Here is a 26,006-nt window from a genome sequence, read left to right as displayed (position 1 = left end):
AAACACAAATCAGAAGAAAGTATCCAGAAGTCTGTGAGGAGCCAGTCCCAATGACACTTCCCTGATCTTACCTCTGGCTTTCCCCCTGGCTGTGCAGTGCTTCCAGGTATTGATCCTGGTCAAACAAAAAAACCCTATGAAGACAAAGAGAAATACAAATGTGTCCTGTATTGTCTTAGCATCCTTGTGGAATCTCTTTACTTGCAGCACTTTGTGCTAATTTGGTGTTCCAAAATACATGTTTTCTCCTTAGCATCTGTCTGGGAGTTTGGGCACGAGAAGGAGAGCTGCTTCAAACACTTGTCTTATATAAAACAAATTATCTCATTTTTGCATGTTTTCAGAGGCTTATATCTGGGAAGAACAAACCTTCAAGATTTTTAAATAGAACACATCTATTACTTTTCTAGGTACTGCCAGGATTCTCTCTTTGCCGCATACATCTGCCACAGTAAATATGATTGCTCTTTCTGCATCTTGCTCAGGGGTCTTAAATGGAGCCCTTATTTTGATTCTGTATGATCTTTCAAAATACTCTTCTTGGATCTTTAGCTAAATCCAACTGCAATATATTCAGAACCCACTGTTCCAAAAAAAGCAATATGATTGTTTGTTCCAGCTGCTCTAGAGAGTCCAATTATTCTGACATTTTAAATTCTGAATGATTTTCCAAGATTTGCAATCTGTTTAACATTTTATTTTCTTTAATGATGGCTGCATGGAGCCCGTTAGCTTTCTCATTTCTTTTCACGTGCTTTGTTGGCTTTTTCTGCTTCTGTTAGCTTGGCTTCTAAGTTATCAAAGCCACCATCTAAAACTTTAAGTTGTAAAATATAGTATCTAGCTCTACAGTTGCAGAATGGATGCTACTAAAATGCCCACACATTTCACATGGGATCTCCTTGATGGAGTGTTTTTGCCCTAACACTCCCACTGCAGGGCCTGGTCCATGCAGCACTGTTGACAAAGATGAGAGCTCCATGGTTCTCCTGATTGGCATTGTAACCATAGAATCATCATACTGGGTTGAGTTTTCTTTGGTTGTGGGTAATTTTTCCTTATTTCTGTTTCCTCATCAAATCTATTCTCAGTATTGGAGGGATTTAGTTCACAGAAGTGTGTTCATTCCCTTACACTAAGAAAACTCTGAGGATACTCTTCTCTCACCAGTCCCCCCTACACTCACACACTGAAAAGAAAACCCTATACAAGTGCCAAAGTGTTATTAATTTACTGTGTACCATTAATATACAGTGAATGCAAAACACAAGACAAGAGTTATTCATTATTGTTCCACATGTGTGAAATCTGAAGATATGATCTGATTTAGCACTCTCTTAATCCAATTTCATACTGGTGTAACTCAGTGGAGTTATATCACTGTTCAAGTGGAGGAGGGCAGTGGTGAATAAGACCCATAATCCAAAGGTGGTATTTATACATCTGTTGTGAGTGGCATGATATAAAAAATATTTGTTGTACTTATTTTTGACAGGTTGGATTTTTGGTCTTTTTAAGGCTCCTTGTTTTTCACCTGTGTGGTCACCTGGAGACTTCTGGAGAACATACATATAGACTTCATACAGATTTAAAAGGTAGAACATTGTATATTTGCTATATAAACAACATTAACAATGACTTTTAACTACTAATTTGGGAAATGGAAGTGACCTAAGTGAATATCTCACGTTGTGCTTCACTCAAGAGACTACCATTTGATTCTTAGGAATACTGTCCACCTGAATTGAGAGTTTCATATGCATCAGTAAGCATGCAAAGCAGTCAACATTTAGCCTCATTAAATTAGGTAAAATAGAAAAGGTGAGGTCTGTAGGTGAAGAAGGAAGAAAAATCAGAGCAACTCTGCATCACTATGTAATTAGTCAATTTAGTACATATGTCAAAAATGCACAGTATATTGTCATTTTAAGACTATTGACTGATCTCAAATAAATACTTGCTTATAAGCAGGAATGCTGAGTATTTTAAAAATATACATGAATCGAATCAAATCAATGTCTTTTAAAGCCTATTTGGAATGTGATTAATATTATCTGTAAAGCCCTTACTAAAAGCAATCTTATATAGCACCATATGTTTTAGGTGATAACAGGTCACTGCTATAAATAGAAAAAAGTGACATTGCAAAAGCCTTAAATGTCCCTCAGGTACGGTTCTAATATACAGCCCAATCCTGCAGGGTGCTCAGTACCTGCAACGCACACAGGCTGACAATGAAAAGGGAGAGTGCTCATAGGACTGGGCTTCTGTCACTTATTTGTTATGCTGACATTGCTGATAAATTTAATCTAGTGCCAGGTATTCATATTCTATTTCAGACTTTTCAGCATGCATGCACATTGTATGCAGTGAATCAGTAGGCTGCTGCTGTAGTAAGACTGCAGAGGGATTGCAGTCTTGCTACTGTCAATTGGTTGTCATGGCCACAAGTAATACACAAAATGGAAGAACAAAGAATCAGATGATTTAAAAAAATTATTACCCACTTTTTTCCTGACACCTTTTATTTTACAAGCTTTGTCCACACCAGTCAATTATAGAAAACACATAAATATAATTGACACTCTCACAACAGAACTTCCTGTATCTGCCAGTTCTTAAAATGTAATGCAGCAAGCAATATTTTGGCTTACAGGCAGTCAAATCTGCATTCACCCAACTACTGAGGTAATGGTTATACACCCTTTCAAAACCCCTTTTATTTAATGCAACTGAATTCAGATGGCTTGATACATTACTCCACCTCTTCAGTGCTAAGTGTGGTCATTAAGAGGAATCAAATCCCATTTACAGTACAGATGTCAGCACGTGAATGCTAATCATGGAGCTTCAGATCTTATCAAAGGATATACGTAGTTTTGGGGAAAAAAAAGCGCAATTTTAGTTTACAAAAGTTGAGTCTGGTTTCCATGCAGAGTTAGCCAAAAATAAATGCTGTCACTGAATGACTGGCATGAAGAGAGTTTACATTGTGATTCACTATTAGCTGAGAGCCTCCTCACCTTGTTCAGAGTTAGCCTTAGTTAATTAGGAATTCAGTCATCATGAGAGACTTCAACTATATGTAGCTTATGGGTTACATAAGCTATTATCTGTGACTCATACTTGTAGTATTGTGTTCTACCACAAGAGGTCACACAACATTTATAAATCTACTCTGGAAAATTTGCTAATGAGTCTATCAGCAAAGTAGTGAAGTTAAATAGCACATAATAAATAAAAGGCAAACAGAATAAATTATAAAACAACAGGAAGACAATTTTCACAAAATTATTTTTCATGCCATAGCACTTTCAGCTTGTGAGGTCTGCTACCATCCATATCCAAACATCCTCTCGGCTGTGCAATTTATGCTGAAGGCTGGAGAAACCATATGCGGTGCTGTGGTATTTTCTGATGTAAGCTTGGAAGAAAGACAGAAGCAGAGTCCTCTTGGCATGGTGGGTAACATAAATCAGGTGATACATGATTCATCAGAAAGGATTACTGTGATCAAATAAGCATACTTGGTAATTCAGTGAAAATAATTAAAGCTGAGCTGAGCTAGACAAACTACCTGTAGTCCAGGGACAGGATAAACAGAATACACACTCATCTGTAGTGATTGCCACCTGGATTTGTGAAACATATCATTTCATGAATACACTGTCCATGTTTCTTTGATGCAATGCAATTAATTATCAATGTGATACTACAGGGACCGAGTGCATATTAGTAGCTAGGGTGGTGTCAGTATCCCTTTTAAGATTCTGTTTTCATGACAGCATTTACTCCCGCTCTATGGCATCTGCTTCCTTCAAAGTGTGTGTGGAAATGGACAGGGATGGGTATCTGTGGGGGAGTTCATGCACAGCCCTTCTGCAGCAACAGAGCACTTTCCTGAACCTTGCTGCCATGGGGGCCAGGAGGAGCACATGGGGAAGGGGGAGCACAGTCCTGGAAAGCAGCATAGAGTAGCTGGCTTTCTGAGGGCTGCCCTGAGGCATGCAGATTTCCCTGTAGATATTGGGGGTGCCTGCACGGTTGAATGGCCGTGTCCCTTACTCTCTTTGTGCAGCCCTAGATCCCTCCCCCTGGAGATGATGCATCAAATGCTGTGTGCAGTGGACCAAAGAGAATTTTTCGGAGTAAGTTTTCTCCTCTGGCTGCCTTTTCTGTGCTAGGGAATGATAGGATCCATAATGATGTGATGCACAATAGCCTATCATTTATATGATTAAAAACTGCCTAATTATGTGTCTAGCTTACAGGCTGTAATGACATCAAAACGGCTCCTACAGTCTCTCTCGGGTAAACAATATTTCTTGCTCTTTTCTCTTTACCCAATTATGTATTTACCTGAGGAAGTGTAAGGCTGTGTGAGCACTGACCAACGTTGTTTTTGTTTTTTCCTAATCTAAGTAAATATAAATAATATTTATAATACTAATAATTCTTAACTGTTAAATAACAGTTTTCATCCAAGGATGTCAAAGTGCTTTACAAAGGAGGGAAAGTACCATTATCTCAATTCACAGAGAGAGAAACTAAGGCTTTGTCTACACTACAGAGTTTTGTCAACAAAAGTCAGCTTTTGTTGACAAAACAGTGGAGGTGTACACACTGAATGCCTTTCCCACCCATGTAACTCCCCTGCTATGCTGACATAATAAAACCACTGTGACAAGCTGCATAGAGCTTTTTGTGGTGTAATTAGAGTGACAGCGCATCAGTGTAGACTCCTCACTTAGTTATGTTGCCTTAATTGGCCTCCAGGAGGTGTCCCACAATGTCCATCATTACCACTCTGGTCAGCAGTTTGAATTCTGCTCTGAAGGTACACAGGTATGCACCTCTCTTTTAAAGGCCCAGGAATTTTTGAAATTCTCTTCCTATTTGCTCGCCATGCACAGTTCACACAGCATCTTCCCATCTGACCACGCTGGCTTTCCACAGCAGACGTGGAGCACACCAGAGCTGTTGGATCTGCTAAGTATATGGGGCAAGGAGGCTGTGCAGTCACAGCTTTTCACCAGCTGTAGGAATTTCGATACATATGGGCTACTTGCTAATGGCATGCAGGAGAAGGGGAACAAAAGGGACACGTGGCAGTGTCATGCTAAAATCAAGGAGCTGAAGCAGGCATACCAGAAGGCAAGAGAGGCTAACCACCGCTCTGATGTAGCCAAAAACATGCTGCTTATATAAGGAGCTGCATGCCATCCTCAGTGGCGACCCTGCCTCCACCACCAGGAGCCCTGTGGATGTTTCGGGGAGACTGGAGGCAGTAGCCAGCAGACTTAACCCTGGGAGCAAGTTGTGGACAAGTGAGTGGAACTGGAGGATGATGTGGAGCACATGGAAAGGCCATCTGGTGGCACAGCAAGTCAGGACCTATTTTCCACTCCGGAGGGGTCTAGACAGTCCTAGCATTCCAGCTCTAGTGCACAAGACAGGGGAACTCCAGTAAGCTTATTTTGCTTTGATATTGCAGTGAAAGGAGATTGAGTTCTCGTGAACTTTGTTGTATGGTAGAAGAGGGATAAGATACAGAAATTAATAACAAAGCCTGTGGGGCCACAGCAGAAAAGTTTGTTAATGTCCAGGGGGATGTCCCTGGAATCCTCTATAGCGATCTCTAGGAAACTTTCCTGCAGGTTTTCTGCAATCCTCTGCCTAAGATTTCTTGGGAGAGCTGCCTTGTTTCTCCCCCCCCGAGCTGTAGGAAACTTTGCAGCACCACTCAGCAATTATTTCTGCAGGGACCAGAGCAACACACAAGCGAGCAGCATACGGAGCCAATATGAAGCCACACGCAAGCAGATGTACCCTTGCATCCTGGATTGCTCTTAGGAGTGAGACATTGGGCTTGATTACCCTAGTCTGTCAAAAAGGGTACCAATATTCAAAATAGCCACTTATAGTAACCCCCTTCAAAAAACACTTTTTGCCCCTTCTTGCCCTTTCCCCCTCTCTCCCCACACCCCCTGCAAACTCACCTTAATTGGGACTTGCAGCAACCCATGTGCTAGCCCAGGGACAGTGAGAAAGAGGTATGTATAACTTTTGTGATTCAGGGCTGCGAGTGCACTCTCAATACTATCTCTGTTCATTGTTTCTTTGTCTTCTAAAGATGCACCCCTGAGAACACACTCTTTCACACTGGCAAAGCACCTCCATCAGATAAAAGGGCGACCCAGGAGGAGTAAGGAGTATATGTTTTGTGGAGTGCTTCAGTCAACAGATACAGCACATAGTGAAATAAGCATGGAGGGAGACAATTAATGAAAGACTGAGGCCGGATAGTCAGGAAAGGACACGGGCAGGAGCAGATTATAAAGCTCCTGGAGGACCAGACAGAGGTTTTGAAGTCCCTCATTAGCCTGCAATCAGTGCAAATCTGTGCCCAACTCCCGCTCCAGCCATTACAGAACTCCGGTCTATGCCCTCCCCAAACTCTCACACTGCATTCATCATGTGTTTCTGGTCCCCCACAGTACCCCATGCACTCCAAGCCTGAGGACTGGTTTTCCAATGAAAATTGGAATTACACCTAGCTGTGAGAGCTCTAACCATGAGACTGTTCATTTTCCTGTCTTCTGTTTGTCCAAAGGTTTGTGTTTTATCCCATTAAAACTTAAGTCTTTGAAATAAAATGGTTCTTCAGTTGTGACATATATACATCGCTCAGTGCTAACATTGAAACAATGACTATAGGTAGGAATATTTACTCTTTGCAATTAATGCTCAAGAAGCAAGCACTACAGCAGTAATTCATGGCGGCAAGTAAACATTGCCTGGCTGAATTCATCACATACAGACACATTACTGGGAATCATTGTCAAAATGCTCCTTCAAAGCCTCCCTGATTCCAATAGCCTGCTGCTGCTCCCCTCTAATTGCCCTTGTATCCAGCTGCGCAAAATCAGCAGCCAGCCGATCAGCCTCTGCAGCACACCCCTGGGGAAACTTTCTCCCCTTTCATTCGCAAATATTATGGTGAGTACAACAGGCCACAATGCTCATCAGAATATTTTCTTCATTGATGTTTAACCAGCTAAAAAGGCAACGCCAGCATCCTTTCAATCAGCCAAAGGCAAATTCAGTGGTCATTTGGCACCTGCTGAGCCTGTTGTTGAAGCACTCCTTGCTGCTGTCTAGGTTCCTGATCTAAGGTTTCATGAACCATGGGAGCAAGGGGTATGTGGGGTCTCCAAGGATCACTAAGGGCACTTGCACATCCTCATTTGAAATCTTCTGGTCTGGAAAGAAAGTCCCAGCTTGCAGTTTTCTATACAGTCCAGTGTTCCGAAAGATGCATGCATCATGTGCATTCCCTGACCACCCCACATTGATGTCAGTGAAACAGCCCCAGTGAGCCACCAGCATGTGCAAGACTGCGCCAGGGTGGCCTGGGTCTGGAGGCCGTCTGCTAGAGGCGTTGTAGCCCTGCCACACCCCACCTCAGAAAAGGGCAGTAGAGAGGTCCTCCAAGCTGCCTAGAGCAGCTGTATGGGAAGCAGCTAATCAGGGCCAAGTAAGCTAGTATAAGAAGATCTGCAGGGCCAGAGTGAGATCAATTCCTTTCTGGAAAATTGTGGCTGGCTGGCTGCTGAGTTTTTGTCTGCTGCTGAACCATGAAAACAGTACATGTTTTGGGAAGTGGTTTGAGTCACTCTCTTAAAAGAGCAATGGGGAGGTGGTATCTTAAATGGGAAACATTTATTAAAATGTTTAAAAGCACCTACTCAAGGTTGTAGGCGCTTGTACATACATTTCTTAAGGCAGAAGGATGGTGTTATGGTTAAGGCACTTGACCACGGGCACTCAGGAAGTTAAGGTTCAGTAGATGCAGACTGTAAAATGGGACTAACCTTCCACAGATATTGTGAGGGCAAATTAAATAACGTTTGTTGTTCTGTGACACTATTGTGATAGGGCTCATATCATTACATGGAGAGGAAGGAAAACATAAATGGACAAATAACCAGATTAGAACATTTAACCATCCTTCTCAAAGTTGACTTCATCTCTCAAAATATAAGTGGTCCCTGTCAATCCATCATGAAGAAACCCTATCAAACCACCTGTTGTGGAAAAGACCACCAGCTATTCGATTTTGGTCAGACAGGTCGAGGCACCTTTATTGATAAAACAAGAGTACAGGTATGCATACAGGGAGAGACAGAAAATCCCATGCAAGGGAAAAACTGCTCTGTCCCTTACAATTTTCACCAAGCTTATAAAGGCTAAAACCGCAAAACGTCATATTGATTACACAATTTATTTGCTTATTTTTGGTAGTTAATATTGCAGATCAGCAGGTTATTTACTGTAAATTCAGCTTGGGGTATTTCCAGTTAGGGGCTTTTGCAATTACATTGTCTTATGACTTCTTGATTGCAAGTACATATTGCACAAGCTATTAGCATATTGCATAGGTCACACATTTTGGCAATGATTAAGCTGGTCACTTGACAATGCCACCTGGCAATTTTCTATAAGCAAGCAGTCTTATTATGCTATATTTTGCTTAAAGCCAGACTGGCAGGAAAAGACTCCTGGTCCCTCCCTGCTTAGTTCCTCTTTTGTCAGCGTTCCATACCCATATTTCTTAATATTTGCTTTCCTCTCCACCCAGTGGGTCAGACATTACTGATAAACAAATTAGGCCTGGCTATATGGGCCTATAAACCAATAAAGTTAAAAGCATTTATAATTATTACAGTATTATATATTAAAATTACAGAGGCTTATATCAATGTCAGGGATCTGCAGCCGGGACTGATTTGCCTTATTATTTCAGTCAGGGTCCCGCTGCAGTATCCGTGGCAGTGACAGCAAATTCTTAGGCACTGGTTAAACAAGATTTTATGAAAACAAAAGTTTACAAGTATTTAATTATATTCGAACCGTAGATGCTCATATTACTGTTGGGGACCTACCACTAGGGTACTTGATCGTACATGGTCTTCAATCAGAACCCTAGGGCAGGAGCCACACCAGTGACAGCAAGATTCTAAAGGCAGTGGCTAAACAAGAGCAGAAAGCTACAAGTATTCAATTATATATCAGGACCACAGATGCCTGTATTACTGTTGGTAACCTTTCACAAGAGTACTGTTCGTGCATTATTTTCCGACCAGAACCCTAGGGCGGGGTCCACACCAGCAACAGTAAACCTTTAGAGGCAGTGGCCGAAGATGGCCCGAGTTGGCCGGTATTAAAGCTACATATAAAGGGTGGGGGGTTATGATTCCTTACACACCGATGACCAACTCACCCCACTCCCTCAGAAAAGCTTGGGGAGAAGATGAGCCTTGCAGCATACTCTGGCAGTCAATAAATCTGGGCTGTCTCACACCAAGGGGGAAAGAAGGATAAAAAGAAAACACCAGGGAAGAGGAGGTTTGTAGGAGCTGTTAAGAGTGAGCGGACGATACAGCTGGGATGTGGGAGTGAATGGCAGATCCTATAAACCTTACGTTGGGAGATGCCTGTAAAAGGAGATCTTTAATAGCTCACTGTGGAGAACTATAAAGACCAATAGGGCCAAGTTAAAGTCAATTGTCTGCTTAATAGATAGCCATTATGAAGAACAAAGGGCAGCTGTAGTATGATTGTTACGAAGGCTTTGGAGTGGAGCCCAGAGCTGAAGCGCAGAGCAGCTCTGGAGCAGTAGAGCTGCAGGTTTTTGCCTAGAGCTGGAATGGAGCCAGAGCACAGCTCCAAAGCCCTGATTGTTACAGCTTGAAGCCTTGAGCAAATGTTCTGCTGAGTTTTGAACAATCTGCAAGCAATGGGAATGCACTGGTGGAAGCCTTTGTAGGAAGGAAAATTGAGGATTATAATCATAGGGGAGTGTGGGGTTTGACACTTAAGGAAGGTCATCATGTTATAAATAAAGGTATAGCATATGCAAACTGTGCAACTGGAGAAAAAAACTCAGGTATGATCTTGTGCTGTATCTCTGGGAAGTGTGGTACAAAACTCTCAGCCCAAGAGGGGTGAAGGTGCATGGACTAAGAAGGTTTAAGCCACATTTTTACCCTTCTGTTTCTAGGCTGCTTCAGGGGCCAAAATGGGATGTAATTAGGTAGCCCTTAGTTGCCACCTATGTTATAACAGCTCATGCCAAGCTGCCTATGGGCAGCAGCACCCTGTGGAATCATAATGGTGTCAGATCTGGTCCTTTCCTCAGCCCCATACTGGTGCACTCCTATATTGGAACATGCAGAAGAGGCTTTGTAGTTTCTGTGCTGTGGGAATTTTTTTGTGACCAGACTTAGGATTTTTATTATACTTGTATGCTGCTGCACCTGTAGGATCAGGGAAAAATACCCCTCCCTACTTTGTTACCACATCCAACATATGGAAAGGCTGCAATTAAAAATGATACCACCATTTTAATTAAGCTAATTAACTGACCAAGTTTCCTCAATAAGTGGGAAGACACAAGGAAAAAGAACCTGTTTATAACAATGACTTCTTCAAGACATTCGTATTGGTAAGTAAGCATGGATCATTAGAGGAAGGAAAAAGGGTGCTCTGCTGTCAAATACTTTCCTTCAGTCACAGAAAGTTTGAGGATTTTGAAAGTATATACCCTTGAAAGTTTAGTGTTCTTTGTCTTTGTCTTTGTTGAAGGATGTAGCACTTCATAATAAAATATTTAGCACTCAAAGGGATCGCCTCTGAAAACCAGCTGTGCTTAAGGCTTTTGAATGCAGTCAAACCTCATAACATAGTGCTCATAGATTATAGACAATACACACCTAGTTTAGACTCTTCAACAGCAGATTACAGCAGCTTCTTCCATGTCCATTTTTATTTTCCTTATTTCAAGGTCTGCTATTCTTTATCATAGCTCTGAATGATTCCTAAAGAGCAGTGAGGATTGTAGACTAACTAGTTCAGAACAGACAGCTAAAATGGATTGACTGATTCAATTACTATTAATGAAACTTAATTTCTATAGCATATTTAAGTGCACTACATAATAAAATTATCCCCCAAGGTTTACTGAATTAAGAAATAAGATCCCTGCAGCATCCTCCAGCCAGTGAGGATGTATGACAGCTCCCTCATGGGAGCCCTAGGTCATCTGAAAAACCAACTCAGTTCACTTCCTGGTCTCTGAGCTCGCTGAGCCTCTCAACATAGAGCCATGTAGGAGATTTTCTACAATCCCGGGGCTGTATTAACTAAAGCATTCGATGTGGCCACCAGTGGGGGAATTCAAGGGCTTGAGAAATCAAGGACTGTAAGGCTCAAGGAGTAGTCTGCTCATTTGCAAGAATTTCCTGCCCACTGGGCAGCTCTGTAACTGCCCAAACCAGAAAGCAGGTATTTTGAGGGGAGAAGCTTGAGCAGACTCGCTTTATGATAAGGCCACAACTTATTTTATTCTGGATCAGGGCCTTATTTATCTCTGGACTGTGATTGCACCATTATAGCCATTGTGATGTATTAATACATGTTTAGTTCAAAATCATTTTCATAGTGGAAAAAGGAGCGGACACTTAAATGGATATCAAGAATATCCAGAGTTGTGATTAATGATGCATTTTGTGAAAGAGTTACTAAACTTCATGCTTTAGGGTTAAGCCAATTTCTAACTATTAGAGAAAAGGATGGGACATAACATGAGGGGTAGATTACTCCATATCTGCCTACTGTTGGAGTCATACACCTTCCTCTGAAACATCTGGTGCTGGCCACTGTCAGACAATACCTACCTATGGCAGTTCCCGTGTTCCTACAATATACATCATTTAAAGCCCACAGAGCAGCTAATCAACAATCTATATGAATTTAGTAATTTCTCAAAAATAGATTTTTGTGCCATCACTAGATTATAATAATTTTAAATGAGCTTAGAAGCTAGGAATTTGGTCATGTAAATTTTTCATGCATGTTAATTTGATTCAGTTTAATTTGTGAATTCTTACAAATCCTATATCAAGATTCTGACACTCTTGTGGAGTCCACAAAGTCACGAGGACTCCCCCATAGCACAGGGCTCTGCATTAGCAGATCCTGATACAGGTTTGCTGCCCAAAGTCAGTGTTTAAAAAATGATAATCTTTTAAAAATTGTTCTTATTCTAAACAGAACTCCAACTTGTAAACAAATTAATGTTGGGTCTGATCTTGCAATCTGATAAATACAAGTAGAGATTAACATTTAACACAGAGTCCTATTGGAGTCAGTGGGACTGTGCTTGAACGTGGGGCTCTGACTACGCAAATCAGATTCTAGAGTCAGAACCTTGGCCAATTCAATGTTTTCCAGTATAACCAAAGTGTGCCAGTCCACATTACTGATTAATAACCTGTGTTATTTAACCTTACAGACAAACTACAGCAATTCTACTTTTTGTTAATAGTCCCAGAAGGCTGAGGCTTTGTTTTCATAAAGCTAATCTTAGTCTGAAGTGACATCTTAATAAAACTGGTTTATACTGTTAATGCTGGCTCAAACACAAGCTTAAATGTAACAGCATAGGCAGGGACACTAATTTTAATTACTTCAGAAGAGACATCTTCGGGTAGTGAGCACTTTATAATACATAAAACCCCCAGAGAAACAACAATAGCACATCCTCTGTTGACTGGATTCTGAGATTTTTTTGGTCCCGTTGTGCAGAATATATTAGAGGCATTTGTAGCATTGTATTTTGTATGAAACAAGAATGCTGAGCAAGTGTTGTGCTGAGTAAAATTCTAAGACAAGTCTGAGTAGAAAACCAAAGACTAACTTTCTATTCAAGAGATCTTATCTATGAATTTCACTTAATTTTTTTCTTAGTCCGTCTTGGATTCTGACCTATCAGTTCGATTAAAGCTTGAACAAAAAGAAAATACGATTCAGCACTTTCTTTGGCATAGTCTTGTTGTTTGGGTTTGTGTACACAACAACTCTTCTCGACTAGATGAAGTACTTCAACATCTTCTGTTCTATAAGGAAGAGCTCCATCAGAAAAACTGGTAAGGATAACTCTGATAAACCAACCTTTGTGCTTAAATGTTAATCACACCTAAATTGCCTATGAAAAAGATTTATACTCTCAATGCCAAAAGCGGAAGCAATTTATGTACTTTGCCTTACTTCATTTTATCAATAAATTGTTCCTACCTTTTTCACTATAAGCACATACAGATATTGTACTGGTTTGTCTTTATTAAATTAGTTATTGATAGGAACTTCATTCCAGCATTTTAAGTTGCCTTAATTTTCCAAGTAGTTAAACAGCTGAAATGAAGTGTGCTATACTTCAGGGAAATATATCAAGCTTCGATTTTTGGGTTTTTTGTATTCGTTACTTGTGAAGTGTGACCAAAACTAATCTTGAATGATTAAAATTAATTTTGCGTGGGAATGATTTCCTGAATGATTCTGTTAATTTAAGTATCAACCGCCAAAGTCAAGCTTTAAATCTGGGCTTTGTTTAGCAGAGCTACAGTATTAAATGGGTGAGTTGTTTTATTTTTCTTTTTAAGAACATTTTTGAAAAAAAGAAGCATCTGCAAAAGTGATGCAAGGTACCTGCTCATTCATAACCAAAAGAATCTAGTCTAAAACATAATAGGAGGTTGCCCTGGGAGCCAGATGTAAGCTTCCCTAGATATCAGGGATGTTCTGTCCCAGGGTATTGGTTTAGCTGCATAAACTTCAGTGAAATGGGACAGTGAATATAACAGACCTCTCAACAAGCATGATTTTTTCCTTGTTTTGTTCTTGAGCCTTAGTACATAACTATAATGGAAGAAGCAGCAGAAAGATTTTACCTAAACATAGAGTCTGACAGAGGTAGGCTATCTCAGGCTGTAACCCAGCCCCTGACAACAGGATGTGAAGCTCTGCATCCTCAGAGCAAGGTGGGGACTTCTGGGGGGCCCTTGTCCTCCTCTTCTCCTTTCCACTACTTACAAGGTAGCAATTTTTATAGTTTCTCTCATTCTCTCCAAGTGTTTGATTGGATCTTCAGTTTCCAGACTACATTACTCCATTATAGAAAGGAACCAAACAGTGAGTGAGTGGGTTTGCCAATGTAGGATTTGGGCTTGGGCCTATCTTTACACAATAGTCAGACTCTGTATATAATGTAATTATGCTGCTGAGCAAATGCCACATAATTTACCTTTTTGCCAACATGACACACAAATCTCTGCTCAATATAAGACCTATAAGGGAACATAACCGCCCCCGCCCCCCCGTCTCGTTGGATAGAGCTTTGCAACTGTTTATATGGGATCTTGTCTTGCCACCAAAGCCTTTTGGAGGTTGCTGTCACTGGTCGGATACTGTACCAGGGCCTTGATTGAAATAGTAAACTGTCAGTCCCTGCTGCAGAGCCCTGCCATTGATATAAGCATCTGTGATTTTAACATATAATATTACAACAATTATATGCTTTTAGCTTTATTAGTTTACAGGCCTATGCAAGCTAAATAAATGCAAAATAAAAGCCATGGTTTTAGTTCTCAAAGAAACTTGTATTACTGTGGCACTGGGTGTGGAGAAACTAGATATGAGAAAAGCGGGGTATGGAACACTAACAAAAGAGGAACTAGGAGGAGACAAGGGGTCCCTTGGAGGCCAGTTCAGCTATAGGCAAACATAGTAGCTTTGCTTGCGTAAGGTAGATCACAAGGTGGGGTCACAAGATAACCAGCTCAACACTGCCCAAAACACAGGATATCTGTTAAAATAGCTTGCTAATTTGCAATATTCTATATGGTAAGGCTTTTGCAATATGTAATTGCAACCAAGGGGTCATAGAACAGTCAGCATAATTAACAATAACTGGAAATACCCCAAGCTAAACTTACAGTAAATAACCTGCTGATTTGCAATATTAATTACCAAAAAAAGGCAAATAACTTGTGTAATCAATATGACATTTTGCGGTTTTAACCTTTATAAGCTTGGTGAAAATTGTGAAGGGCAGAGCAGCCTACCTCTTGCGTGAGATTACGCAGTCTCTCCCTGTAAGCATACTTGTAATCTTGTAGTCTTGTTTTATCAATAAAGGTTGCCTCAGGCTGTCTGATTCAAATCAACTGGGTGGTGGTCTTTTCCACAACAGACCACAAAAATTATTCTGCCACTTCTAGCTCCCCATCTTGTCCACCCACCGTTTGTCATTAATTTCCATAGATGTGTTACTTTGTTTGTCAGTGGCTTTGTACACTGTTGTCCTTAAAAGGACAGCATGGGAAGAAGAGAGAAAAATCTGTCTGATACAGAGGGCAGCACTAAGACTGAAAAAGGCCTTCATAGTTACCCTTTTCTCAGATGTAGTTGGAAGTAAGAACTGAAGGTGGCCAACCAGAGCACCTAAGCCACAGAGGAAGGCAGCTGTCAGGCAGCTCTTTATCATATAGAAGTGGAGCTGAGGATACCTAGATGGCAACCACTTCTTGCAAGCCTCCTCCATCTTTCTCAAGACAGTGCTTCAGAGCCTCCTGCCACTGCATGCTCCCTGTTCCTGGGGACCAATAAGCCCTGCAGGAATGGGACTTCTTTTCTGCAATGCAAGGCAATTACATGCATTTTTATTTTTCTTTGGGAGGACTTTTTTTTTTAAAGTACTTCAGTAAAACCAAAGATTACCAAATGATTTAGTAATCAGTTAAATCTCCTTATTTCTAGCTGGTCACCAGATTCAGTGCAACTCTGCCATATAGATCACATAGCCTGACTGCACAACTTCAGTCCAATATGCTACGAAGTAAAAAGAGCCTTGATAAGGGGTACTGATATCACTGGGAAGAGTCAGAGAAAAGTTGGTCTAGATCTTTGGCCCAGCCCAAGTCCCTTTTGTGTTGCTCCAGAGATCACAGGCCAATAAAATAGTCCTCAGAAACTGTTCCTGCCAGCATAAGTTAGATGCAGCTCTGTGTTGCTCTAACCTTCACGAAGACTGAACCGGCCTTGGCTGCCCCCATAATTGGGTTATGGGGTGGAAAACACCTCTTATACCCTACCCACTCCAGCTGCACAGAGCTCTGTATGTTTAGAGCATCTTGTCTCCATGGAACTTTTTGGTACTTTTTGTTGCTAAACCTGGCAGATACAATGCAATATAATAGATTAACACAATGTAATACATGCCAGTAAAGTGCGTAAGAATCACTAGAAACAGTAATTTCAAAAGATGTGTAGCATCAGCATAAAAGTCTTTTACAGCAGCGGCCAGTGCGACTGGCACAAGGGCTGCCTGAGCTGCTCCTGAGCCAGGCGCACCGGCCGCTGCAGAAGTCACGGAGGTCATGGAGAGTCACGGAATCCATGACTTCTGTGACCTCTGTGACAAATTTGCAGCCTTAATGAGGGGGTCTAAAATGATAGTTACCACTCAAGAAAGAGATCTTTGAGTCATTATGGATACTTCTCTGAAAACATCCGCTCAATATGCAGCAGCAGTCAAAAAAGGTAACAGTGTTGGAAATCATTAGTAAAGGGATAGATAATAAGACAGAAAATATCCTATTGCCTCTATATAAATCCATGATATGCCCATGCCTTGAATACTGCATGCAGGTCTGGTTGTCCATCTCAAAAGAGATACATTAGCATTGGAAAATGTACAGAAAAGGGCAACAAAAATCATTAGGGGCATGGAACAGCTTCCATATGAGGAGAGATTAATAGGATTGGGACTTTTCAGCTTGAAAATGAGACAACTCAGGGAGGATATGATAGAAGTCTATAAAATTGTGACTGTTGTAGAGAAAATAAACAAGGAAGTGTTATTTACTCATAATACAAGAACTAAGGGTCAAATGAAATTAATAGGCAGCAGATTTAAAACAAACAAAAGGAAGTATTTCTTCACAGAATGCACAACCTGTGGAACTCTTTACCAGAGGATGTTGTGAAGGCCAAGACTATAACAGGGTTCAAAAAAGAATTCAATAACTTCATGGAGGATAGGTTCATCAATGGCTATTAGCCAGGATGGGCAGGGATGCAAAACCATGCTCAGAAGTGTACCTAGCCTCTGTTTGCCAGAAGCTGGGAATGGGTGCAGGGATGGATCACTTGATGATTACCTGTTCTGTTCAGTCCCTCTGAAGCACCTGGCATTGGCCACTGTTGGAAGACAGGATACCAGGCTAGATGGACCATTGATCCCAGTATGGCAATTCTTATGCTCTTATATTGAGAGGATAGCATTCTTTAGGATCCTTTGCTTCATCTCTGAGTGGCATGCATCCTGTTATTGTTTTTGCTGTGAATTATGGGAAGCTACATGGGTTTACATTTTAAAAAATCCCATAAATCCATTGTCTCCACCCCATTCTTCTTGTTTGTACTGGTTCACACCATTTTCCAATTGCTATGGGCCAGCATGATCCCAACGTTCTGTACTACTACAGTGACAACCGTGACTATGGCCAGGCTGCTTGGGCTGTATTACAATACTTGGGGTTGGACAGATTCAGCACTGGACTTTCCCTGTTGCACCACTGAGCAGATGATGCTGAAGCAGGAGAATATTCTATGGCAGCAGCAGCTCCTCCAGCAGCAGAAGGATACTCTGCAGCGGTGACAGCAGGCTGAGGCAGAAGACCAGAAAGATGCTGAGTTGTTGAAACAAAGAGGACGGATTCCTAGATCACCTATACAGCATACAGTGCCATTTATGGGCCTGGGAAATTTGACTGGATTGGTGGGAGAGGATCGGTCTGCAGGACTGGGATGAGCAGTGATAGCAGCAAGAGAATTTCAGGATAGAGAGGACTTTGAGAGCTGTGCAGAACTGTTCCTGGAGCTTCAGTGGCAGCATACCAACTTGCAGTGCCCCATACTCATGGAAAAATGGGTCACCATTGGCATTTGGGAAGCTGGATATTCCAGAATGTTATTGGTCTGCAGCCAACCAGTTGAGCATGAGGAGACCAACTGTTGAGGCCATTCCCATGCAGGTCTGCTATGCCATTGGTGAAGTGCTGTGTAACCAGGGCATGAAGCTGTGTAATGCTCAGAAGACTGATGGCTTTGCATGCATGGGGTCTCAAACTGTATAGGTGCACCCTCCCCACCCCATCTCCTCCCAGAGCACAGAATTTATAAACAGACATATTTCTCCATGGTGCTTTAAAGACCGGTGGACCACTGCAACAGGTTTACAGGCATAAATGCAGAGTGATCTGGGAGGATCCATGATGATAGGATCTTTTGGAACTCAGTAGTATTTAAATTAATGGAGAGAGGCTCCCAGGACCACTGTGAACACTGATGATGTGGAAGTTGGTTTGGTTATTCTGGGAGACCTGGCTTATCCCCTGATGCTCTGGCTAATGAAGCTATATAGAGGCTGCTTGGACAGAAGGAAAGAACATTTTAACTATTGTCTCAGTAGTTGCAGAATGGTAGTCAAATGTGCATTGGCTTTTGAAAGGCAGAAGGCACTGTTTATGGAATAGGTCTGAAGCAGCAGAATTTTTTTTCCCAACCATTGTAACTGCATGTTGTGTTTTGCACAATATTTGTGAGAGTAAAGAGGAAAGCCTGAAGGGCAGGTAGGAGGCTGAAGAACAGAGACTTGCTCGGAGGTTTGAGCAGCCAGCAAGGTATCCCAAAGAGCACAAACAGCTGGGGGAATGCTGGAAAGAATGCCTGTTCGTGTTTTGAGTCCTCTGGCTGAACATGTGAGCCCATGGAGGTGATACTGGGATGCAGACATTGCAAGCACTGGAGTATTTTGTGTTCCCTATGTGCTTTTGTAGAAACCATGCATGATTTCATTGTTAGTTAAATGATTTTCTGTGTAACTGCAATGAAGACTCATAATTGATGTTCTGTGAAGAGTTTTTATTACAAAACAAAAAAATCAATAAAAAAGTTTTAATGAAACCAATGGAAAAGTAATATCTTTGTAGTTGGAAATATATTTAACTAAATAACCAGCTATACACAAATCTTTAATGAACGCAACAGTAAGAACATTTAAAGTACATCAAATGAGAGGGTGGGGGAGGGGGAGAGGCATAAAGTTAAAGGCGAGCAAACATCGGGCCTTCAGAACTTCTTGTCTGCATGGGTTCTGGATTAAGTGCTGCAGCTCAAAATTATCAGTGGTGTTGCAGGGCTTGCTGCAGGGATACAGTGGTTAGGGGTTGCTGCTGGTCCCAGTAGCCAGCATTGTCCAGGGGCTGAAGGACATGGCTGGATTCCAAATTATGGACTGCAGGGCCTCCTGGCCTAGCAGCAGCATGTTTTGCAGGAAGCTGTTCTGGCTCAAGATTGTATCCATAAGCTGTCTCTGTATCTCTGTCTTTTTCCATGATCTCCTTTGCCATGGTTATGCTGTTGTTAGCCACAACCACTCTTTCCCTGGGCGCTGAGACACTGTCCTTGGCCACTGTCATGATCTCCTGGGAGAGGTGCATTTCTTTCTCCCACTGGGTCCTCACCTACTGGCTCCGCCTCTCAGTCAGCCTGGTTTTCCTGTGTGACTCAGCCAAGAGTTCTGCAGACATGTTGTGAGTCTTCTTTTTTCTCCACCTCAGGCTGGCTAGTCTGTCAGCAGTAGATAGAGGCCCTGTTTTTGATGGTTTGGCTCTTGCAGGTGCTGTGACTATGGGAGTAGGGGAAGAATAACCCAGTCACTTGTTCAAATCCCAGGCAAGTCATGAGAGCTTTTTTGAAAAGTATATATACGTGATTTTACCTCCTGAGACTCTTCCCATTCTTTGGCAGAAACTCAGAGATAAGTGGCCTGCATGTACAGAGGGTGCCTGGTCCATTTGGATTTCTGTATATTTTATCTGCTTTCACGCCGGTAGGGATGGGGTGGTCAGAGCTATGTTTCCAGGTTGCTTTTTCGGTTTTGTTTAAGCGCTGGAGGCCATCTTGTGGTGTTGGAGATATAAAGAGGCGGCTGGGGAGGGGGTGTTGTTAGGGGCAAGCTAGATAGCACTCTCTTATACATCCCCTTTAGGCTATCCTCCTGACTGATGTTGTTAGACTGAGGCAGGTGACGAGGAGGTTGAGAATGGGCTTTTTCAAAAAGGCAAAGGGTGGACAAGTGATAGAGGCTGTAAAGCTATTCACCAGGATAGTTCCCCAGAAGTGCTGCAGGATTGGAAGGGGCTTGCAAGCTATACTCGGGCCATGGGCGTGCAACTATTCTCTATAATATGCGAAAGAAAACTGAGCAATTTCTCAGTCTTAATTTCTGCTGCATCTCCCTGGCAGACATGGAGTATGTGCAGAGAAAAGAAAAGAGCGTTCTGGCATCATTTTATAGGGTATTTGTACCTCAGTGGGGAGCAGTATTGTTTGTGCCTTGACCAGGCATCCAATGTTCAGTTGTGTCTACTGTAAACTACAAGAACTAAGCAAATTTCCTGTAAGCAGAGTCTCAATACACTGTTGAATTTTGCACTAATGAATGCTTTTCATTATTTGAACCTACTGCAAGAGGGTGGGTGGAGAAGGCGAGGAATTCACATTGTGATTGTACTCTGCTGGCAAGTGCCATTCTGAAACAGCAGAAGACAGAGAGATGGAGGCTCTTAGCTTGCAGCTACCAACAGTAATATTAAATGGTAAAGCTAGGTACTTACATGTCAAAGTTTCCTTCCGAAGAATCTGACTCTTTTGGTCCCAGCCTGGGTTTCCAACTGGGACTCTGGCTCAGCCAATGCAGGGAAAGAATCAGAGTCCATTGCAGCAGGGCAGGACTGAGTTTAGCTTTCCAGCTGGCTGTTGTCAGGGTGCTGAGTAGGTAGGCCATACATCTGGTCTTAAACTGGACAGTCCTGCTTTTCTAGGGTTTGTTCCCTGTCCAGTACTGAGACAAAATCAGATGTGGTTTAATCTGATATTGGACAGGGGATGCCATTTTGAGGAACGTGCAAGGTCACTTCCACCCACTCAGCCCATATCCCCAATGTCACTAACTCATGGCAAGTAATAGCCTTGACTGATGGGTAATAGCACAAAAGCTGGCCAAGGAGAACATTCGAGTTCACCAAAGAAGAAGGTATCTGGGACAATGGGGTCTTTTGAACACTGGGTGGAGAAAGAACACTGACCAACAAAAATAGAGATGGAGCAATGCTTTGCAGGAGCCCTGGCCAATGAGTGCAAGGCAGGGTGGAACTCTGGGATATGTCCAATAGTGTGTTTTAGGGGCTGTACCTAATGGCAGCAGTGGCCAGTGGGTGACAGGTGTGCAGTGGCTACGGAGCAAGCAGCTTGGCTTGCAGTACCGTGATCTGTTGGCTGGAGGTGGAGAGAGACTCAGATCAGGGATACAGAAGAATGCACTCTTAAAAATGGTGTCACCTGTGCAGCATGACCTTGTGTCTGTATAAGGTCAGACACAATGGAGATGAGGTCACATCAGTGAGGGTGGGACATAGTGTCCCTGGAAGTACTAGAACACCCAGTATTCCAGGAATGAGTGAGTGACCACCCTAGTCTTGAGTCCCAAAAAGATTCCATCTCTCAGTGGGGCAGCTTTTCTCCAGCATCCTTTCGGTCATCCGCTGATGAATCGAGCCGATCAGCCTCAGTGCGGGAGAGGGGAGAGTATGGGCAGTAAGCTCCTAATAGTGCCTGGGATGAGTCATACTGTAATTGTATAAAATCCTGTCCAATGCATCAAAAAATCTTCCTCTGGATTCTCTTTTTATCTCTCATTTCAATGTACTTTCTCCTGAGCTGCTTGTTCTTCATTCAAAACTGGTCGGCAACCTGGTCATGACCTCTTGCAGACATCTGCTTTGCAAAGTCCACAGAATGGTCCTTTAGTCCTGTGGCTGGCCACAAGAGCTTCCTGAACCAATGCTTCTCATAGATGACAATGAGATCTGGGGTCTCAGCATGGCTCCCCACAACTGCAGGCGGCATGTTGTGTGCCTTCTGGACTGCAATACCAGTTGTATTGCCAGAAAGATACACTGGGATCCAGGAGCAAATGGGCAAAATCTGGCTCTGTGCCATGTTTTAAAGGGAGAAAGGCCATCCTGGGAACTTGATTGGTGCAGTAAGAAGACAGGTCAGTAATACTCAACCTGCAAACCATTGGAAGCATGCAAAAAGTGATGCACAACAACTGCATGTACATGAACAAAAGACTGAACTAATACAATTAGAATCAAACCTAGTCCACTTTGCAAGAGTTCCCAATAAATGCAGAGGTAGTGCACAGTGATGAGTTGTGACATGTGTATATGTGTGTTCTCAACCTGGATTAACTCATCTAATCTGGTGTAAATCCCCTATGTAGACCAAGATGTGGGCAGTAATTGATCCTGGAGTAATTTTAAATTTCTTCTTAAGATCAGTGTCTCTGCTAATACTTTTAAATCCCTTTTTCTTTGCATATATGGAATAGAGACTTCTGGCCTCTTTCTGTGTAAGGGCATTTTCTTTCCTGGACAGCCTTAGATCACCACAAACATTGTCTTTTCAATCAGTGTTGCTATGATAGAGATATGAAGATATGTGCTATAACACTATTCATACTTAGGTGATTCAAAGAATGGTTTTATAAAATCTTCACAAGAAACAATGTAACAATTACAAATGAAATTATATCAAGTGTAAACTCAACTGTGGCTCACTTTCCCTCTATTTTACCCTTATGCTGCTAGGAATAAATCCTCTCCCTCCTTGGTATTTATACTTTTCAAACATTTGTAGCCTCTTAATATATTCTCCCCCACCCCACCCCTCTTTAACTGTTGCTCAGCCAATCTGTACTGTACTTATATATTTAGGTCTTTTAATCTTTCTCAAAAGTCAGTTCCTTAGGGCCCTGATCATTTGTGATTCTTTTCTGAAATCCTTCCAGTTTTTCATATCTTTGATAGTGAGTGAGGTGTCCAGAACTGAAGGCAATATTCCATGTGCACTCATATCAGAAACATGTAAAAAGTATCTATATAATCTCTGCTCCATAATGTGATGTGACTGTGTATGCAACTCACGTTTTAAATAGCTTTTTTTTGTTGCTACCATGTTGCATTGCAAACTCATATCTAATCTGCTATTCACTATCACATTTTGGAAAGGAATAATGCTGAAAGTGACCAGGTTTCTGCCTTGCATTAAATGTCTGTGTTTCAGATTATTTCCTCCTCAATATATTTGCTTGTATTTTACAAGGTGAGTCATTTGATTATTTTTCTGACCCAAGTTACTAACCTCTTTGCATGCCTTTGTATTTGTGTCCTTACTGATCTTTACTCTCTTTTAGATCACTTAATGAAGATACTGAACAAAACTTGACATAAATATTGATTTTTCTGCAGCTCAGCATCTCTCATAATTCTGAGACATATGGACTATTCTTCTTTCTGCAGCTTTGGGAGGCAGTTCAAAGCTGTAGTACAGCCCATGCTAGCCAGCCACATTCCCTTCTCTGGCCTGCTGCCAGATCTTCTGCCTCCACAGCAGCAAACTGGCAGTTCAGTTCTCTTTGCCAGCTTATTACTTTACTCATATTTTCAGGCAGTAGTCAGCAGCCTTTCTCCTTCAGTGCCTGGATGGGTATGGAGCAGTCAGGTGGTCTCTGCCACCGCAGGTGGTCTCAGCCATCCCAGCATTGCAGCCCCTCACCGTCAGACTCTTTTGCTCCTTTTCAGACATAGCAAAGCTGTCTCACAAGCCCTGAGTTAAATCCAAGTGGTGGTGTATCTGCAAGGAAGCTATTATAAACTCATCGGAGGGCAAATTGTGCCCTACCTGTTCTCAGCCAACAGACTCTGGAACTGCTAGGGCACAGGAATGTTAGGTCCACACCCTTGCCCTAAGGAGCTGTGACTCCAAAACAGACAAGTCTGATTTGGAGACACAGACCAACCAGAGTGAGGACTCAGAGATGCCAAGGACAAGGAGGACTTCATCTGATCCAGGACAGAACAGGACCTAAAAGAACCCCCCGCAAACTCCTACATGGGTCATAAATTCATTAAGGAGAGAAACGGCACTCACACTCAGCTCCCCTTCTTCCCAAATTGAATCAGGAAATTCTGGCAATGAAACCCTATTCCCCAGGCAGGGAGAGTGCAACCCTGAGGGGGAGGACAGTAAGAGAGATATCCAGAGGGCTCAAGGCACTGTATAAAACAAACTGCAAGAGACCATGTCCTAGAAACAGCTGGGTGGCAACCACTGAAAAGTTGGCCAAAAAAAGGCTAAAATTTTCAAAAAGAGCATAAAAGGGAAAGAAAAGGTATATAAAAAGATAACATATAGCAGGTATTCATCCTCTGCCTCAAACACCTCCTCTTTTACTGAGGAAGGGGACCTCCCAGATTGAGGCTCTGAGCAGAACCTGGGGGCAGGAGGGGAAAAGGTTTTGGCCCTCTGAAGCATTTGAAAACATGTGCAAAAAAGGTCACATCCACAATCCAGATCCAACCTAAACAGGTGCTAGAAGACAGGTATCTTTTTAGGCTTGTCCTTGAAATCCTTTTCTGAAGCAGCAGTCCCACTGCATTCAAACTTCAAGGATATGATCAGAGAGGAATGGGAAACCCCTAATAAGGGCAGACACATAAGTAGGTATACACTTAGGTATTACAAATTGCAAGAGCCAAAAAAAAAAAATGCCATTAGATATACCAAAGGTCAGTGCTGCAGTGCCATCTCAGGTAAAATATATAGTAACCCCATACGAAGGGGACTGGGGATTTCTTTCCCAAAGATCCAACTGATATAAAGGTGAAAGACATCCTAAAGAAGGAACTTCGAGGCTTCATTGACCACCCTTGGAGCATCTCTGGCAGCTACATGCTTTGCAAGAGCCACTGTGTTCTGGCTGGATGTCTTTAGTGCTATGAAAGAGACCATCCTGACTTCTGGTCTACTCTTATGAAAATTTCCCTAGCAACAGCTTTTGTGGATGCGTCAATGGATGCAATGAGATTTTCAGCCAGGGACATGGCATCCAGCTCAGCAACCAGATACCACATCTGGCTCCACAGCTGTAAGGTTGACATTTACTCCAAAAAGTCCTGTGCTCATCTAAATTCACAGGCTCTCTTTTCTCTGTGGAAGAAGTAGACAAAATAGTGGCAGAAAGCTCTGCCAAACCAAAACAATCCCTCCTCTCAGTGCTCTAAAGAGGAACTACAAACCTAGCAACACAGATTGTCACTCCTCCCAAATAAAGATACCAGAGGAAAGGCAGCAAGTATATATGGGGAAAACCCTGGAACGGGATTGGGTGGCAAATCCATAGGTGGTCTACTTCCTCTAAGAGCCCAGTACAACAACAAACAACATATCTCCACCCAAAATTAAATCTGCAAGGCAGAATTCTCCACATCTCAGAATAATGGTTTTGATACTCCTCGAACTAAAGCCCCACCTTATCCCTTCTTCATCCAGTCCCCCATCTCAAAACAACAGCTCACTACTCGTATCGATCACTCCAATTTGGCTTTTCATCAGCCCCCAGGGTCTTCACAAGATTCCTGTGGTAATAATAGCCAGACCTTAGGTCTCAGGGCACTCACCTGTTCCCTTTCTAGATGACATCTTGATTAGAGCTCCCACCCAAGCAGTGGTACTCAGTGCCACAGTCTGGATGCTGAATCTGCTTCAAGCATATGGATTTGTGATAAACACCAAGAAGAGTTCCTTGATTCCCTCCACAAAGATAGTTCACGTGGGAGTGGAAATAGAAACTTATGCTCAGAGATCTACAAATCACTGGACAAATACTATGAGATCCAGAACCTGATATCTATGTTGCTAAATTATGCAAGGCCGACCATAATGTCTGCAGCTACTGGGCCTCCTGGTTTCATGTTCAGAAATCAACTCATAAACAAAGTCTCATATTATGTGCTTCAGGCCTTTTCTCCTGAAAGTATGGAACTGTTCACCTGGAAGTATGTAAGATGAGATACTGGATCCACACCAGGTGCTCAACTCTGTAATATGGTGGACAATCCCACAGAATGTCTGCAAGGGACTTCCCACATGCCTTCCAGATCCGCAGATACTCACAACTGATGCCAGTCTGCCAG

The 26,006-nt window shown here is 42.3% G+C and overlaps 1 protein-coding gene across 3 annotated transcripts in view; it reads left to right on the top strand.

The window, feature by feature from the left end:
- TMEM232 (transmembrane protein 232) overlaps positions 1-26,006 on the top strand; it is a 122,951-nt gene that overhangs the window by 32,290 nt on the left and 64,655 nt on the right. For all 3 annotated transcript variants that reach the window (XM_050945792.1, XM_050945794.1, XM_050945795.1), the window contains 3 exons: positions 1,496-1,595; positions 3,310-3,461; positions 12,811-12,989. In XM_050945792.1, coding sequence (XP_050801749.1) covers positions 1,496-1,595; positions 3,310-3,461; positions 12,811-12,989 — 431 coding nt within the window. The remainder of the gene's footprint in view (positions 1-1,495; positions 1,596-3,309; positions 3,462-12,810; positions 12,990-26,006) is intronic.

Source organism: Gopherus flavomarginatus, chromosome 3 (assembly GCF_025201925.1).
Source record: "Gopherus flavomarginatus isolate rGopFla2 chromosome 3, rGopFla2.mat.asm, whole genome shotgun sequence".
Lineage (NCBI taxonomy): Eukaryota > Metazoa > Chordata > Testudines > Testudinidae > Gopherus > Gopherus flavomarginatus.
Note: the sequence above shows the minus strand (reverse complement) of the source record. Positions and strands in the feature narration are given on the sequence as shown.